The sequence below is a fragment of the Rutilus rutilus genome (genome assembly GCF_951802725.1).
Source record: "Rutilus rutilus genome assembly, chromosome: 4".
Classification (NCBI taxonomy): Eukaryota; Metazoa; Chordata; class Actinopteri; order Cypriniformes; family Leuciscidae; genus Rutilus; species Rutilus rutilus.
The window spans coordinates 6,226,330-6,243,983 of NC_140212.1; the positions used below are offsets into that span (position 1 = coordinate 6,226,330).

At 39.6% G+C, this 17,654-nt stretch overlaps 2 protein-coding genes across 3 annotated transcripts; both read left to right on the top strand.

Moving 5' to 3' along the window:
• Nucleotides 1-908: 908 nt before the first annotated feature.
• Nucleotides 909-5,472, top strand: ovch1 (ovochymase 1). Of its 2 annotated transcripts, none has more exons than XM_084406157.1 (13): nt 909-1,176; nt 1,275-1,343; nt 2,339-2,525; nt 2,610-2,685; nt 2,784-2,973; nt 3,058-3,197; nt 3,531-3,684; nt 3,773-3,811; nt 3,896-4,115; nt 4,177-4,331; nt 4,419-4,523; nt 5,016-5,152; nt 5,244-5,472. In XM_084406157.1, the coding sequence occupies exons 1-13, from the start codon at nt 1,116-1,118 to the stop codon at nt 5,409-5,411; spliced, it is 1,701 nt and encodes a 566-aa protein (XP_084262283.1). In that variant the 5' UTR covers nt 909-1,115; the 3' UTR covers nt 5,412-5,472. The 2 variants fall into 2 exon arrangements, with proteins under 2 accessions (XP_084262283.1, XP_084262284.1); XM_084406158.1 differs by having other exon boundaries at nt 1,023-1,176; nt 3,531-3,681.
• A 684-nt stretch (nt 5,473-6,156) lies between these two features.
• Nucleotides 6,157-17,108, top strand: lmf2b (lipase maturation factor 2b). Its single transcript, XM_084408445.1, has 14 exons — nt 6,157-6,383; nt 9,627-9,880; nt 10,013-10,041; nt 11,391-11,584; nt 11,922-12,103; nt 12,250-12,400; nt 12,635-12,769; nt 13,480-13,585; nt 14,269-14,365; nt 15,337-15,510; nt 15,663-15,831; nt 15,908-16,019; nt 16,180-16,288; nt 16,408-17,108. Exons 1-14 carry the CDS (start codon nt 6,290-6,292, stop codon nt 16,738-16,740), a joined length of 2,139 nt encoding a protein of 712 aa, XP_084264571.1. The 5' UTR covers nt 6,157-6,289; the 3' UTR covers nt 16,741-17,108.
• Nucleotides 17,109-17,654: the final 546 nt, after the last annotated feature.

Genomic DNA, 17,654 nt, shown 5'->3' on the forward strand with positions numbered 1-17,654 from the left:
CATCCCACTGTTTTAACATAATGCACACAAAGCTGACAGATCAGATATAGAAACACTTTCTCCTACTGAATTTGCAATATGATTCAAGATTTTCATTTGATTTCATCTTACCTAACAATATTTTTAATCGCAGACGTTGGTACATGAATGAATGCTGCATTATCTTGAACAAGACAAACTGCATATTCATATACCCTTTGTTAAAAATCTAAATCTTTTATCAGCGTTCTGAAAATATTTTGTTAACATTTGAGAATGCACAAAAAAAAATTAATGGTTTAAATACATATTTTATATACATTTCATATTTATATTATACAATATATATAAAACCTTAAGGTAAGTTTTTTTTATGGGTATATATATATATATATATATATAGGCTATATATAGGCTATATATATATATATAGGCTATATATATATATATAGGCTATATATATATATGTGTGTATATTCAATGTATGTGTGTAGATGAATATATATATATACACACACACATATTGTATAAATAAACATTTATGTTATATGTGATTAATCATGATTAATCGATTTGACAGCACTAATACCGTATGTGTATATACTGTTTTGCTCATCATAAATTTTTTTTATTGAAATGATGCCATCTGCTTGAATGATAAGCAAATGGTAGGCTTCTCTATATAAAATCCATTTCTTTTTTTCAAACAAACAATTGAAATTAGTAATAAAAAACATTGTTATTAAGGGTCGTTAATTATGATTAAATAAAACATTTAAAACCCCGGAGTGACTCAAGCCAGAAAAATGCAGATTGGTGTAGACACTGGATTTGAATTTCTGTATGTTTTCTCGACAGTAATTGGTCTTTTTATATTTTATAACAATAGCTTTTTTTTTACAAGGATGGAAAAATCTGTCGTGCAAAGCATCTGTAATGCGTGTAGTTCTCGTGTTCGCGCTTGAATCTCTGCCGGCCTCTAGTGGTGAACTTCTGAACTACCACACACTCGCTTAATTAAGCGCTGATTGCGCCTCACAGGTGTTACAGGGATTAAATTCGCTTTGCGCGTTGTTTACCCGTAAAGTCTTTTATATTACGTTTCTCCGTTCATTTTTAATAACAGATTTGCCAACATGTGTAAAAAGTATTTATTTATTTTAATACTCTCTCTTAATTGGACTAAGGCTGACCCTGGTGAGCGGATCTTGATCGTGTTTTGGAAGCTTTGTGGAACCGTGTAACCTGATGTGGTTCATGTGATTTATTTCAATGATCGTAATGTTTCTTTTAAGATGCAGAAAAGAAACCCAAAGAGAGTGCTTCAACTGAGACAAACTGCATCTTTGGCAAGGGATGTTATGGTGAGACACAGTTTGTAATGCTTTTCTTCAAGTCTATTTGAATTGGGTAACGCCTTTCTTTCACAATACATATAGTTTCAGCAAACAAACAAACAAAAAAGCTTGTTCCGATGTTATCTGGCTATAGTTTATGTCGTGTATTCGGTTAAGCAGACACAACAACTTGTTAGGCAGCAAATTATCGTGTTGCAATATGGTTACAGATAATATTTGAAAGTTTTCCATGTCAATTGTTAATCTGCTAGGTGGAGGGTGAAACAGCTCCAGGGTAAGGATATGCACTTCCCCTTTAAAAACATAACATGAAATCATTTCAAATTATGTGTAGCCACATATCCCAGCATAAATGCTCCTGATAAACTATTTATTAAAGCTTCTACATTCACACACCACCGTTAATTTTAACATAATGTATGCAGGATTTGGCATGGCAGAGAGCGTGCAAAGAGCCCTCCCTTTATAATCAGTAAATATCTGTCACTCATCTTAGTTCATTGCAATCTCACATTATGGTCAATAAAGCTGACTGCACAATGAATCTCTTGTTTACATAATTGTTTGTTATAATGGGGATTTGCAAGCGTGCAGAACTCTGAATCCACTCACTGGAGATTTTGTTCAGTGCTAATTTAAACGCCTCTGATTGGCCATTGCGTTCAAGAAATCACCAGATATGTTTGTGATTGGCTACACTGCTCAACGCTGCAAAAACACTGTCAATAGAAACCTTTGACGTTCTCCAGAGCACAAACACTGATACGCACCATGATACGATGCCAAATAGTTTTATTACGGAGAAAAGCTGCTCGTAACTGCTGATCAGTTTTCTTTTCCTTCTAAAATAAGCAGACAAAGCAGCGGTTTGAGTGAGAAAATTCCACGCTAGTCTCAAGTCTGTGGCCAAGAGAAGGCTAAGCATTGCCCAGCTTTACACGCCCTCCCCCAATGTCTGCTGGATTGCTCGCAAATATGATTACTTGCTCCATGCTTTTCAGACCAGGCTGGCATACGCACCTTCATCCCAGAGCAGGATGAGGAGGAGAGTCGGATTATAGGTGGGCAGGAGGCCTGGCCACATTCGTGGCCTTGGCAAGTGTCCCTGCAGTACTCCGACACGCCAGCCTGCGGGGGCGCCGTCCTCGACCAGAGGTGGGTCATCACCGCCGGCCACTGCTTCAAACGGTGAGCCCATCCCTGGTCTATAAACCCTCCGACTGACTTGAGTGCAGTCTGTGTGTCTAAACCAAAATTCCTGTTTGTGAGCAGTTATAAAAAGGCGTCGATGTGGAGTGCAGTGGTTGGAATGCACGATTTGGAGAATACGAATGAATCCTGTCATCAAGTAAGTGTCTGCGTGTACATTTACATCTCACTACCTTATGTGGTCTTTATTATCATTGATTTTTGCTATTTGAACTCTCTTGTCTATTTTATTTAAAGACCGTAAGGGTGGAAAAAATCATCTCCCACAAGGACTACAACCAAAATACAAATGAGAATGATATTGCCCTGCTGAAACTGCAGAGTCCACTGGTGTTTGATGAGTGTGTGAGACCTGTTGGCATCTGGAATAATGAGTTGGGTCCTCTGGAAAACTGCACTGTCACGGGCTGGGGCGCCATCAGAGAGAGTACGCCGTTATTTAATTAAATGTGCGGTTAAACCTGTGTAATAGTGGTGGTTATGTGATTAGATGGTGTTTGTCTCTTTATAGATGGTGCTCGTGCCTCCAGACTTCAAGAGGTCAATGTTACTGTTTTTGATCCACAAACATGTAGGAATTTTTATGGAGGGAAAATGTATGAGTTTATGTTTTGTGCCGGGGCGGCTGCTGGTGGAGTTGATGCATGTCAGGTAAACGTTTGCAATTTAGCTTTGATTCTGACACACACCACAAGATTTTGGATTTCCCAATTGATTAATTTATTCAACAACAAAAAATAAATCTTAGAATTTTTTTTATATATATATATAAATGATTGATTTCATAAAAGTCTTTGAAAAGAAAACAGTATAAGTAATTTAGCATAATCTGAATATATCATATCATATAATATTAATAATTAATATCTAATATTTTATATACGTGTGTGTAGAAATGGATGTATATATGAAAAAAATCAGCTAATGCTAAAATAATTGGACACTCTTTAGTTTGACGCATGTGTGCTGTGGATGTCTGTTCAGGGCGACTCTGGCGGTCCCCTGTCGTGTTTCACAGGCGAGAGGTACGAGCTTGCCGGGGTGGTCAGCTGGGGGGTCGGATGTGGTCGAGCCCGAAGACCAGGGGTCTACACCATGCTGTCCCACTACAAACAATGGATCGTTTCTTCAATGGGTGGTGTGAACTTTTAGATTTCAGTGATCCAGGTGCATATCAGTGTCTGATCTAAAACTGCTGTAGCTTATTTTCCTCTTGTATTATATAGGTGAACACGTTCCTGTTGACTCTGGTGCAAATTCAACTGGTAAGACACTCTTTTCATGCTCTCAGTATCAGTCGTGTACCTTTTCAATTGCCTTTCATGTCCATTTCCATGTTATGGCTTCAGCCCAGTGTGGTCATTCCAAGATGGGTCCCTGCCAGCTGCCCAGTGGCTTTGCCCAGGTGGTGTCCACTGAGGATGGCACGTTCAAGGTGGAGAACATAAGTGAGGCGTGCCCAAATTCCTGGCCATGGCACGTCAGCCTGCAGGACCACGACACGCATTACTGTAGCGGCGTCCTCGTTGACCCGCGCTGGGTGCTGGCGCCACGCCACTGCTTCGCCAAGTAAGACATGGGTTTGATCATCTGTTGTTCCTCAGTGATGTTCTGACAGTTTGTCCCACAGGGCTGGAGATGTTGTGATCTTGGGAGCTCATGACCTCAACTTCATGTCGGGTCAGACTGCAGCTGTGGAAAGCGTGCAGAGTTTGCCTCACGACGGCACATTCCCACCGGTCTCCGATCTCTCCATGATCCGCTTGTCTGTCCCAGCTCGAATAGGTATAGGATCATATGACCTTTTCTGTGTTTTTCATGAGATCCTGTTCCGCAATCGAAGTTGTACAGGTTAACGTGTGCTCTGTCCAGGGTCGATGATATTTCCTGTGTGCTTAACGGATAACGATGATGAAATGGTGAATGAAGACAACTCGTCTTGTGTGACAACTGGTTGGGGGACAAGAAAATCTACATGTGAGTCAACTGGCTTACTAACAGGGTTTGAGATTAAAATCAACATGAAGTGGCATTAATAAACCTCTTTTACTTTGTAATTTGATGTATTTCCAGGTAAAATGAGCTATTGATGAAAATGATATAGGGCGTGACTTGTTTTTATCCATCAATAACTCATTTATTCTACAATCGTAGAGCTATGTGATTTTTCCATCCATCCTCCAAACTGCTTATTTATTTGTTTTGATTTTATTTTCTATCCATTCTTTAAACTGCTCATTTTATTAATTTCAATTTAATTTTTTATTTTCCATCTCTCCATGTTGTTGTTTATGCTTTTATTTGATTTATTGGAGTAACATGCATTGCTACATGATGCACAAGAAGACCAAAAACATGTTTTAAGAAGTAAATGAGATGAATCTCGAGTTCGTGTTGACTTTACATCAGAAAATTTCCATCCTCAAGCACATTTCTGGGGAGTAGTGACGTTTTCTCTTCTCATAATAGTGGATCTGCACGCTGATATCATGCATATGGCCAGGGTTGAGTCTCTTTCTGAGGAAGCCTGCAAGACCGGATGGGGTGACAGTTTCAACATGAAATTCCTCCTGTGTACAGATGCAGCAGCCTCTACCGCCTGCTTGGTACAGTCTTATGATTCTTCAATACAGATGTGTTGAAACTCCTATGATTCACATGCACGTGTCTGGGTCACCTAAATTCTTTCTTTTATAGGGGGACTTGGGCGCACCCCTTATGTGTGCAAAAAATGACGTCTATTACCTCGTAGGACTAACAACAGGCGGCGGCAAGAAATGTGAACCTCAGAAACCAGCGGTGTTCACTCGAGTGTCTGCCCATCACTCGTGGATACAAAATTTTATAAAAATGTCTAATAAATAATAAAGCTTATTGAAATATTATGCATCTCCTTGTGTGGTTTAGCTTTTTTTTTTTTTTTTTTTGGCAAAGTAATATTTTCTTTTATGACGATTTATCTATAAATAAAAGAATGACCTATTTAAAATGAATAAAAATGTCATTGTTTTGAAGTTACATGAATCAATAATTGCTAGGGAAGACTTGCTTCAATAATAGCAATCGATCATGTGACGCTTGGCTGAATGTTGCCTTGTTCTGCTTTTGAAATGCTATTGTCACGTTCTACAAATTCAAGCTAGTGAACGAATCGTTCATTTGAGTCGAATCCTTTAATGAATCAATTGAACCGGTTGATTAAAATGATTCGTTTTCCTATTTAAAAAGATTTACCGTTCGAGCGGCTATTTTATGTTATTTTTATTGTATGTATAATGTTTAATACTCGTATTTATACTAAATGTTGCTTGAATAAAAAATAAAAAAAATTAAGTGGTCTTCTGGAGTCACACTCGCTTTTTGGTTTTATTAACTCGCATTCGAAACCGAGTTGGTTTAATAAACATTTCCATTTCAATAACTGTAAATTAATTTTAGTATGGTCAAAAATGCAAACTATAGTTAGGTTCTAAATAACTTATGTGCTACATATCATCATAATGGATCTTTTGGAACGTTTAGAACGTTTCGTTTGAATCTCGGGTACCACGTGCTGTGATTACGTCATGACGTAAAAGAACTGAACGAACAGTTCAAAAGAGCCGATTCGCGGAAGTGAGTCGGACTTCTCATCACTAAATTCAAACTCCACCCCTGCTATTCCACTTCATTTTTCCAATGAGCATCAGCTCTCGAATCACCCGAAACAAAGTGACACCTCATCCCTGCAGCAAGCCGCCAAGATGGGGGAAGTAAAAACTCCCAGACGAATGTTCTTGATCAGCATTGCACTTATATACGTGTGTGCTTTTTCATCCATCTACGTTCAAATACCAGGTAGGGAAGTTTCTCCTTTTTTTTTGAAGGTGGATGTTTGGCGGTTATGGTGGATTTTGGGTGCGGCATTAATGAATGGTTGCGCATACACTTGAACTTGAACTGTTGCGGAATGTCGGCGAAAACAAAACGGGGTACCTTTGGTTCATTCATTCATTCAGCGCTAACCGTTCGTTCTCCTGTCACGGGAGACCAGTTTCAGTTCAAACTTTTGAAGGATCTCGTGCACAAACCGCATCTCCATGCAGAACGACGCATTCTAGCTGTCTATGTAATATTGTAAACAGGATTTCAGAATTTCGAAATAACTGGACAGAATGCCAGTATGTTAAAACCAGCATTGCTTCAATTCCTCCACATGTGCTGATTTTAGGAACCCCGCCAGTTAGTGCTGAGTGCGCACTGTAGTGACCCGTCATCACTCAGGGGCCTGTGAGCTTTTTGTCCCTGAAATGCGCTGTGCATATGCCATGTGTGTGGCGTATTCATAATAAAGGCTCTTTCCCCCCTCCCAACTAATTCTACGGCATGCACCAAGACCTTTAAAATGGTCAATAAGCTCCTATGATCCCATGCAACAGCAAAGTTCTTTTTAACAAGCTTTCATCTCTGTACCATTGTGACTCATGCTTTTGCAATGTATTACCAAGTGCAGTATTTTGCAAGCTGTCTCTAATCTGCATTCATATTAGTGTTGTGTGTAATACATTACCACAAAGTAATTAATTACTGCAATTTCCCTTGTAAAAGTAAAGGGATTACTCTGTTTTTCTTTAGCGTATAATAGCGGATTAAATGCTGTGTATAGACTATAGAACAGTTCTATATAACAACAGTGGATTTAACGTAACCGGATGCACTTTTATATTATTTATTTGAAAGAATTAAAAGAACAGTTTCACTCTATCCTTGTATTGTAGGGTGTAGACTGCCAAATCTGGCCACCATCAGACTGTTTCCCACAGATAATGGAAATCATATGCACTTCATAATAGCTCTATTCCCATTTGATAATTTGAGTTGGGTTGTTGGTGGTCCAGCTGCATGTTTAAAACTTGACAAAAGAAGGCATGTTCGCAGAGTTTAAGTTCTTTTGAAGATATATTCCAGTCAGGGTTAAACTCCAGGGGTGCGTTTTTACTAAAAGCGACGTGAGCTTAGTTGGTGGCAATGGTTTTACAATCTATGATGGTTCTGGGAAAAGCACATGGAATCCCCCCACATGGCATGAGATCCTCAAGGCAGTGTGCCTGGAGGAGCCGCTTGAGGCAGAACTGGGTCTTCAAAGAGCATTCAAAGAGAAACCGTGAGTCATACGTTGGCACTGGCACAATACACGGCCTGTTCCCTAACTCAAACCAGCCTGCTATAAGCGTACTCTTGCTGTGGCTTGCATGCCAAAAAATGTGACCATGCAACTTTGCCCCTCCGCTAACTGCCATCCACCTTAAGAAAGATTTCAGTCACATTAAAAACTAGCTCCGTTTGTCAAAGTTCTGCAACAAAGTAAAGTAGTATTTCCTGATCTCTCTCTGTACTGAATGTCAGTCAGTGTATTGTAACTTAGCAAGTCGCCTAAAGCGGTATTTTACAGTGCACCTGTTTGCATCCAGTGTTTAACACTGCTGGAACATCTGGGGTGTCTGTGCTTGTTCTGAGGCATTCAAAACTCACAGGACGGGTTTGTGTTTTGCTCATTGTCATGGCAGTGTGCGCCTGTGTTCTGTTGAATGAATGTTTACAGCTTGATGCTTTGTGCTTTTACTACCACTGAGCAAACAAGCACAACATGCTGTATTATTGTGTGCAGAACATGAGCAGTCTGTCACCGCCACCATTGTTTCTAATCAGCACCTGATGAAATATTACCTGTTTTTTTCCATATTCCCTCCTTTTATACCTCACTCATCAAAATATCTTTAAAGTCAAAATGAAATGGCGTTCACAACCTATTTTACTTCCTGAATTTGACACATTTTTCACACTGTGTAAGTAAAAAATGTGTTTGCCTAAATATTTAATAATGATGTGCACAAGTATAGTTATAATAAAATATAGTTATAAATACAGTCCTTTTGACGATTCATTAAAGTGTTAGTTCACCCACAAATGAATACTCACCCTCATGTCGTTCCAAACCGTAAGATTTTTGTTCATCTTCGAAACACAAATGAAGATCTTTTTAATTAAATCTGAGAGCTTTCTGTCCCTCCATTGACAGTCTACGCAACAACCACTTTGACACTTCAGAAACTTCATAAAGAGATCGTAAAACTAATCCATATGAATCGAGTGGTTTAGTCCAAATTTTCTGAAGAGACTCGATTGCGTTACATGATGAACAGGTTTAATTTTTATTTGCATATAAACATTGATCAGTGTACATAAACAGAAGCTCAACTGAACCTGCTTGACGCACGATAACAAACCTCATTGGTTCTTGCTGAAGCTCGCAATGACAATCTTTACAATCTCTTCGTGAAGTTTTTCATGATTGCGTAGACTGTCAATGGACGGACGGAAAGCTCTCAGATGTCGTTAAAATATCTTCATTTGTGTTTTGAAGAAGCACGAAAGTCTTACAGGTTTTGAACGACATGAGGGTGAGTAAATGATGACTTATTTGAATTTTTGGGTGAACTATCCCTTTAAAAGAACCCTCTCATTCATTTGTGAATCGGACAACATTGGTTATGTGTGTATGCCTTTCCGTCTCTTTATTGAAAAGGAAAGTTGTTTCTAAGTCAGATTAAAGGGATAGTTCACCCAAAAATGAAAATTCTGTCAGTAATTACTCACCCTCATGTTGTTCCAACCCCGTAAGACCTTCGTTCATCTTCGGAACACAAATTAAGATATTTTTGATTAAATCTGAGTGCTGGATCACTCCTCCATAGGCTTCTAAGACACTATAACTTGCTGGCCCAGAAAATGTATTAAAGACATCGTTAATATAGTCCAAGTGACTCCAGTGGCTCAATCTTAAGTTTATAAAGCGACGAGAATACTTTTTGTGCGCAAAAACAAACAAAAATAACGACTTTATTCCACTTTTCATTTCCTTCTCTCTGGGCCTCGAGTCTTTTCACGTAGTGTTTAAGCGTAGCGCGTCTGTGTTGCACGTCGCCACATAGGCTCACTATTGGGCGACGCTGGTCATGTGTGTGATACGAGTAATGTTCACAGTTAAATCATGCACAGCAATAACATGAAGCATGCCTCTGTTTGTGTGTCTCTGGACAGGGTTGTATGGAGATGAGGGGATTGTTCCTGTGCGCCTGCAGATGCCGAAAGTGCAGCGGCCCCTGCTGGAGCAGCTGGAGGCCTCCCCGTCCCTGCTGTGGTTGGGGCCGTCTCTGGGTCTGGGGCCCCAGCAGGCCCTGGAGCTCATCTGCCTGCTCGGAGTGGTGCTGAGCCTGGGTGCTGTGCTCCTGGGACCCCTGAGGGACAGTCTGATCTACCTCTGCCTGTGGGCCCTTTACCTCTCACTGTATAATGTTAGTAAATGCCTCCTGTCAGAGAATTAAAAGCTATTAAGTGTGCATAAAACTAATGTGCACTATGTCAGGTGCTTATTCGATTTGTGGCCTCAGTGGAACCATAATTGAGACATATGTTTTGTTTTATAGGTTGGGGGAGACTTCCTCCAGTCTGAATGGTGAGTTCCTCAAGTTGTCATATATGACTTGCAGGTTGACCTTGTTTGGTATAACCGACACTGGCGTAACTGCTTGTTATTTCTCCATTGCTGTTGAGGCTCATAATTGGGGCATTTGCAAGTCAGATTCTCTGCAGCAGAAAAATTATGTTTATGATAGGGAAAACTGCCTGCAAACATTACGGCATATTATGTGCCTGCCCATTAAATTTAATGTGATTGCAGTCCACTAAATTACTAATCAGTGGTTAGTGGTCTGTGCTTTTACTTTTCTAAAAAAAATTGTCAAAAATCTGACTCGTGTTTGAAGAACCCAGACATATCTAAGAACAAGAGTATAGAGATTTGCTGGTGGGCTCTTTTCTTAAAGGTGCTCTAAGCGATGTTGGGTGACGTCACATCTTGTTGACGTTCGAAGTATTGTCAAACAAAACGGAGGCTAGCTCGACCCTCCCTCCTCCTCATCCCGTCCCCTCCCCCTCCCTTCCGTGCTTCCTGAAACAGGCTTTTCCGATGTAAATTTGGGATTTCGTGCGTTCCTTCTCCTTTTCCCTCTTCTTTGCTATTTGTTCATCAGAACGTCATCTCTTTGGTCGTGTGTCGGCCATTTCAAAATTCAAGAGAATATAATTCTTACGTTAGTCGTTGTCTAAGACATCTCTCCTCTAGCTAACTTCCCTCTTCATGCTTCTCTCTCCACTCCCCACATGTGCACGCGCACTAACCCCCCAACCCCCACCCCCAAATCATTCTTGTCGGTGATTGGCTGGAACACTGTTTGTTATGTTTCGGGGTCCAGGCTGGGCCAGTTTGTTTTTCTTGCCGTTTGTGGAGCCTGGGCTGTCTACAGAGATCTCGTTTTTTTTACAGTGTGTTCAGGGGACAGGCAGCTAGCGGATAGTGAGGAGATGTTTGCTGTATGTGACGACAAATGTTTCAGCGTAAAAAACACGTGACATCGCTTGGAGCACCTTTAAAGAAATAGTTCACTTAAAAATGAAAATTGTCATTTACTCATCCTCAAGTTTTTTCAAACCTCTATGAATGTCTTTCTTCTGCTGAACACAAAGGAAGATATTTTGAAGAATGTCAGTAACCAAACAATTGATTGACTTCATAGTAGGGAAAAAATACTATGGAAGTCAATGGGGTCCATCAATTGTTTGGTTACTGACATTCTTCAAAGTATCTTCTTTTATGTTCAGCTGAAGAAAGAAACTCAAACAGGTTTGAAACAATTTGAGGGTGAGTAAATGATGACAGAACTTTCATTAAATTAACTATTCCTTTAAGAAATGATATAAATCTAGTCATGTTTGTAATTCTGATTCATTGTAATGGTCTCATAGGGATATGCTGCTGTTGGAGGCTGGGTTTCTGGCTGTGCTTGTTGCTCCGCTGGGTTTGCTCCGCTGTGGCTCCTCTCAAAGGAACCACGACTGTGTGACCTTTTGGTTGACCCGCTGGCTGTTCTTCCGGCTGACCTTCTGCACAGGTGCGAGTAAGCTGGCCAGTGGCGACCCTGCGTGGTACGGCCTGTCAGGTATATTGAATCATTTTTAACATTATTCATTCATTCTGTATTGGTTGAGATCAGTTCGTTTGTGCTCGTCATGCCGCCCACTCTTATTCACGAGGAAATCTTATGTCACTTTGCTGGAAATTAACTCCCCAAATGATTTATGTGTTATATAAAAACAGCCATTGGTGAAAAAATGAACTTGAAAAATGAAAAGGCTATGAATTAATTTAGATTTGAATTTGCATTAAATAATGGTAAAAATAGCCCAGAACTGTGAGGCAGACAGCACATCTGTGTGGGACAAACTGACTCATCTGTAGATTACAGTTCTTTGAAAACTCGAGGATCTCTTTTGCAGCACTGAGTCATCATTTTGAGAACCAGATGAGTCCCACCCCTTTGGCCTGGTTCGTCCACCAGCTTCCTGATTGGTTGCTGAGATTAGGAGCCGTGGCTGTGTTGCAGTGCGAGATCACCATTCCTCTTATGACGTTCTTTGCTCCCATTCGCCGCTTGAGACTGTTCAGCTTTTATGTTCAGGTTTGTTTTAAATATATATAAGCATCAACAGCTAACATTATATATAAGTGTGTGTGTGTGTGTGTGTGTGTGTGTGTGTGTGTGTGTGTGTGTTCTACTGCAAGTCTTTTTTTCACTTATACCTCTTTTTATACCATTTTCATCAGCTGTTTCTTCAGCTCTGCCACATCCTCACGGGTAACTGTGGCCTTCTGAACCTGCTGAGCATCGCCCTGAGCGTCTCGTTGCTGGATGACGAACACTTCAACTCCAGTGCTATTCTGAAGAAGAAGAAGGGCCAGGAAAAAAAGGCCGGGGGTATGAGCTCATATCTCTAACTTCTGCTTTGTGCAGTTATTTCTGGTGGGGTAGTAGCAGAATTTGCACTAATGATCTGATTAAGGGGCTCATTAATGCAAGCTCAGAAAAAAATGCATCAAAGGAGATGTTAATGAAATCTTTTTGTTCTGCCAGTATCAAACTAGTGTTCAATGTGTGAAGATCCCAACATGCTTATTAGCTTTAATTTGAGTGTGTGCCTGTGCTTTTCAGCCTGCGCACAGACTTTGTTCTGTGTTTTGGCTGTGCTGGTGGAGTTGGCCGTCTACCTGTTCATCCTGATCAGTTCAGTTATTCTCTTCAAGCTGCAGATTAACTGGGAAAACAAAACCCTGTCATCCAAAACCAGTGAGTCTTAAAGTGTGTTTTTTTATATATATATATATATATATATATATATATATATATATATATATATATATATATATATATATATATATATATATATATATATATATATATATATATAAACTGATTTGCAAAAATGTATCTGATGCTTCCTTTTAGTTTGGTAACAGATTTATAAATATGTGTACAAGCTTAGAATTGAATTGTCTTGTAAAATGTTAGGACGAATCTCATGGAGATATTGAATCAAAACATTTACTCCAAAATCAGAAGCGAATGTTGTATATTTTTCATAAAATGTTTTCTTTGAAAAATCTACTTTTTTTTATTACATTAGTGAGAATAAGAAAAGGTTTTAGTGAGAACATGCAAAAAAAAAAAAAAGAGAAAGTATTTTCTTTATGGAACTGTGGTGTGCCAACTTTTTTTGTGAAAGGTTTTTGTTCCATGAAAATGCTACAATAATTTTCTGTATGCAAGATTATAGTTTTTCTTTTGATAATGGGCTGAAATATGAGCCAGACATGTTTTTGGCACATTTTGCGAGAGTCACCCATTATCTTGCCTTGCCATGAACTGATTTGTTGTTTTCAAGGATGTTTTGTGATATGAAACATTATTCTGCCATGTCAACGAGGCAAAATATCACCAAAAGATGCATCAGTTAATTGATTTTTTTTTTTAATCTATTCATTGGTGCTTTCTTTCAGATTTCTCTCAAAAGGAGTTTGATGAATTTCTGAAGCATTTTCAGGGCCTCACTATCTGGGTTGGTGTGCTGTCGTTCACCTGGGAAGTGGTGGCCGCCATGCTATTGTAAGCCCCATCAGGAATGCTTATGAGAATCTGATTATTTTTGTGTGTGTGTGGTCCTGGTAAACCATACATTGTGGGGACAAAGTGAATGCTAGGGATGGCAATGGCAGAAATCTTTGGCCTTGTGTGGACATTTCTGGTCAACATGAGGGAAAACGGTTAATAAATCATACTATAAAAATGCAGGTTTTCTGAGATGGGTAGGTTTAGGGGACAGAATAATACAGTTTGTACAGTATAAAAATCATTGTCCATGGAAAGTCCCCATAAAACATGGAAATCCAATGTGTGTGTGTGTACTTGTACAACTATCTTTGTGAGGACCAGTTTGAGTTTTAGACCATTGGAGTGAGGACAAAGAGAGTAAAGTGAGGACATCTCACTTTCTGAGACCCCTTTAAAGGCCTGTTTGAGGGTCAAGACTTGGTTTTAGGGATAAGGTTATAATTAGGTTAAGGGTAGGTTTAGGGTAAGGGTTCGGGTTAGGCACTTAGTTGTGATGGGTAAGGTTAGGGTAAGCGGCTAGAGATTGCATTGTGTCAATGAATGCCCTCATAAAGATAGATGTACAAGAGTGCGTGTTTGTACAAAAAGAAAAGATTTCGAATTTCAGCTCATGATTTTGCCAAAGTCCATTGTTCAGGAGGCAAGCCAAGAAATCTCACATCTGTTTCCTTTGTCAGGTGTGTGTGCACACGAGGCTTGGCCAGCAAAGTGTGGTCCCTCATCCAGTGGGCCGTCATCACGACGGCTGCTGTGGCCGTCTTTGCCCTCAGTATGGTGAGCTACATATGCGACGTAACAATTGATGTGCGATTTATGTGATTTTAGGAGGCTTTGCGTCTCATCCAGTCATATTGATGATGCTGTTCTGAGTCTCAAATGCTACATAGTTGTACTAGTGACTTTGCATCTGTTAATCTGTTTGCATTTCCTGTAAAAAATAACCTATATTATTATATCATTTTTGTTTCCTTTTAATTGCTCTAGTTTTTATTACACACAAGCAATACAGTGCCCTCTGCTGTCCATAACCATAAAACATGATCTTTATAGATCAGTGATTCTCAACCAGGGGCTCGGGACCAGCTAGGGCCTCTGTACAGTTCCAAGGGGGCCACAAGATGGCATAAAATGATTTAAAATAAGAAAAAATATGCTTTAAAATTAGCTAAAACTCAAGATGTGCGCTGATGTCATATGTTATTTTAATTATTTTTTTTATATACCAGGTTCCCACTACGAGTAATTTTAAAAGTGTGATTTCTAGACCTGAAAAAGTAATGAAATAAAATTCGTGGACATTTCTATAACAAATATACATTTTTAAAATATTTTATCGGGTAGAAATTGCTGAGGAATTACTATTTGTGAGTAAAAAAAAAATCACAAATGACGTGAGTCATGTAAATTCATTATTAATCATGTAAATAAACATTCAGCAATTTACCTGCTTCTGTAATTATGGATTTTTTTTTTATTATTTATAATTATTTAATTTAATTATTTCAATCAAATTAAATTGATTTATATATAGCCACTGATCGTTCCTGTAAATAATAAGGTTTGAAAATGAGCAACTTTTTCCTTTACAACAGAAATCTTGGGTGGCCTTCAACTATTAATCTTTGACGATGGGGGGACTCAGAGTCAGAAAGATTGAGAAGTGCTGTTATACACTGAACTGGTGCAATTTAACATTTTTACCTGCCTTTGTATGTAAGTACATGTGTGTTGGTGTTTCCTCTCAGGTTCCATACACCGCCATGACAGGCATGTCAGTATTACCTGAAGTGCGAGAGGCGTACAGCGCCGTAGAGAGGTACCAGCTGGTCGGGGCGTACGGGATCCAGCACAGAGTAATCTCCACTGAGGGCAGGCCTGAGATCATTTTAGAGGGCAGCCATGATGGCCTGACATGGACGGTGAGAAAGACATGGGAAAGGATGCCATGCAACAACAATCAAATCTTTTTTTACTCTCTGAGTAATAACCCAGGCAGCCATTGTTTCCATGAAGTATTCACCGGAAAGGTTAAAGTTTATCCTCAGTGGACTGTATTCTTATCCTGTTGCAGGAGATGAACCCCATGTATAAACCAGGAAATGTGAACACCGCCCCACCCATAATAGGACCTTACCAGCCCCGGCTGGAGCAGCTGATGTGGCGGGCGGCTCAAGAGGGGAACGATCAAAGCCCCTGGTTCGCAGGCCTCATACAGCGCCTCCTACAGGGCAAACCAGAGGGTGAGCGACCACAGCAGGGCTCACTGTACTTATCAGCCTACATTTGAGATTGTTAACCTGTTTTTCCTTCCCGTAGTGGTTAGTCTGCTTCAGGCAGATGAAGCGCAGTACCCCTTCAGTCAGAAACCACCAGCTCTAATCAAAGCCAAGCTTTACAACTACCACTTCACAGACCCTGCCAAAGACAAGTGAGCTCCAATATTTTTTGTAAATGGAGAGAATAATTTAATTAAGTCTCCATTGTTCCATAGTAGTTTTCTGGGGATAAATAGAAATAATAAACATTTAGAAAGCCGCATACCAGCCTGAATCCGCTCTCAGGTTTACTGTACTTTGTTGTTTTGGAAGGACCCATCTGCAGGCTTGGTGGAGGCGGAAGTACAAAGAGGAGTTTTTCCCCATTGTGACCCTTGGTGATCTGACGCTTGAGAAACTGCTTGAGGAGTCTGGACTAAAGGTAAAGTAGAAGACAGACATGAATCATTCGCTGTAATATGCATTGGGAAAGCAAATAGATTAAGTTGTGATTTCACGTTGACTACAAATGAACGCTGAAACGTGTTTGTTTGCGCGCAGGAGAAATTCCCAAAGCAGCCCAGCTCAGACACGCCTGTATGCCAAATCCTGAGCCACATTCGGGGACACGTCAAAGGCCTCTCGGGGTCACTGGTGCTTTCAACACTGTTAGCTACTTTGGTCGGCATTTTCCTCATCAAAGCCGTCTTTTCCTGGGCTTCAGGAGGGAAAAAACCCAGACCAGCTTCGGTTGATCACAAAACTAAGAAAACCAAAGATCCCTCTGAGACCGCGGAGAAAAGCCACGCGGCTTCTCTGTCCACCCGGGGCGGCAAGAAGGACTCTGAAGAAAGAAAGGTGGATTCAGAAAAGAGCCCCCGCAAGAGGAAATGAGCTCACGCTGTCACTTTGTGCCTTCATGTTTGGCCAGATGCAATGACAAATGATTCTTTCTCAGGTGTACTTTTTTTTTTTTTTTTTCTAGGATCGAGTCTTTTGATTTCCTACCTGTCACACACCTCAGATTTGTTTACCACTACACCATTTTATCTCTTTGTGTCAAAACCACTCAAATGTCAAATGCACGGCACACATGGTACTTGGTGCGATTGGCTTTGAACATTAACCGAGTCCATTTTTAAGCCGTCACCTACACCCTTCTTTATACACAGTGGACGTCCCAAAGATTACAACAAAAGCACAATGCAACTTTTTCATGCTATGTAACTCATTAAATGGTTGTTAATAAATTTTGTTCTTTAGTTGTTTTTCTAATCTTTAATGTATGTTGTTCAGCTACTAAAATCAGCACCAAAAAAAATGTATTTCACCTTAATAATTGAATGTTGTAAAGGTGCCTCTTTATAATGACATGGGTGGAATGTTTCTTGGACGAGATATTTAATTTTAAACTTCACCCTATATTGTTTCTTAAGTAGAGGATGTACCCGTTCTGTCAAAACTTAATCCACCTGTCAATCGTGCATTTCGTAGTTAATTGCAAACCAGTTGTCAGTCAGCACTAGATGGCAGTGTACACATCACTGCACACTTGGGTTTATGTTGACTGTTAATGGAGTGAAATTTACTTCAAAAACTAAAAATATACAACCTAGGCAAGATTTTAATTGTTAAAATGGGTCATTTTTAATTGTGAGGCCAAATGTTTCATTTTAATTTAGCAGAATATACAGTATGCAGATAGCATTTAGTTAGATTAAAAAAGTTTGAGTATGCTGACATTAAAGCATTATGAACAAATAACTAATTTCTTAAAGTTAACTTTATTTGAACAATGATTTATTAAA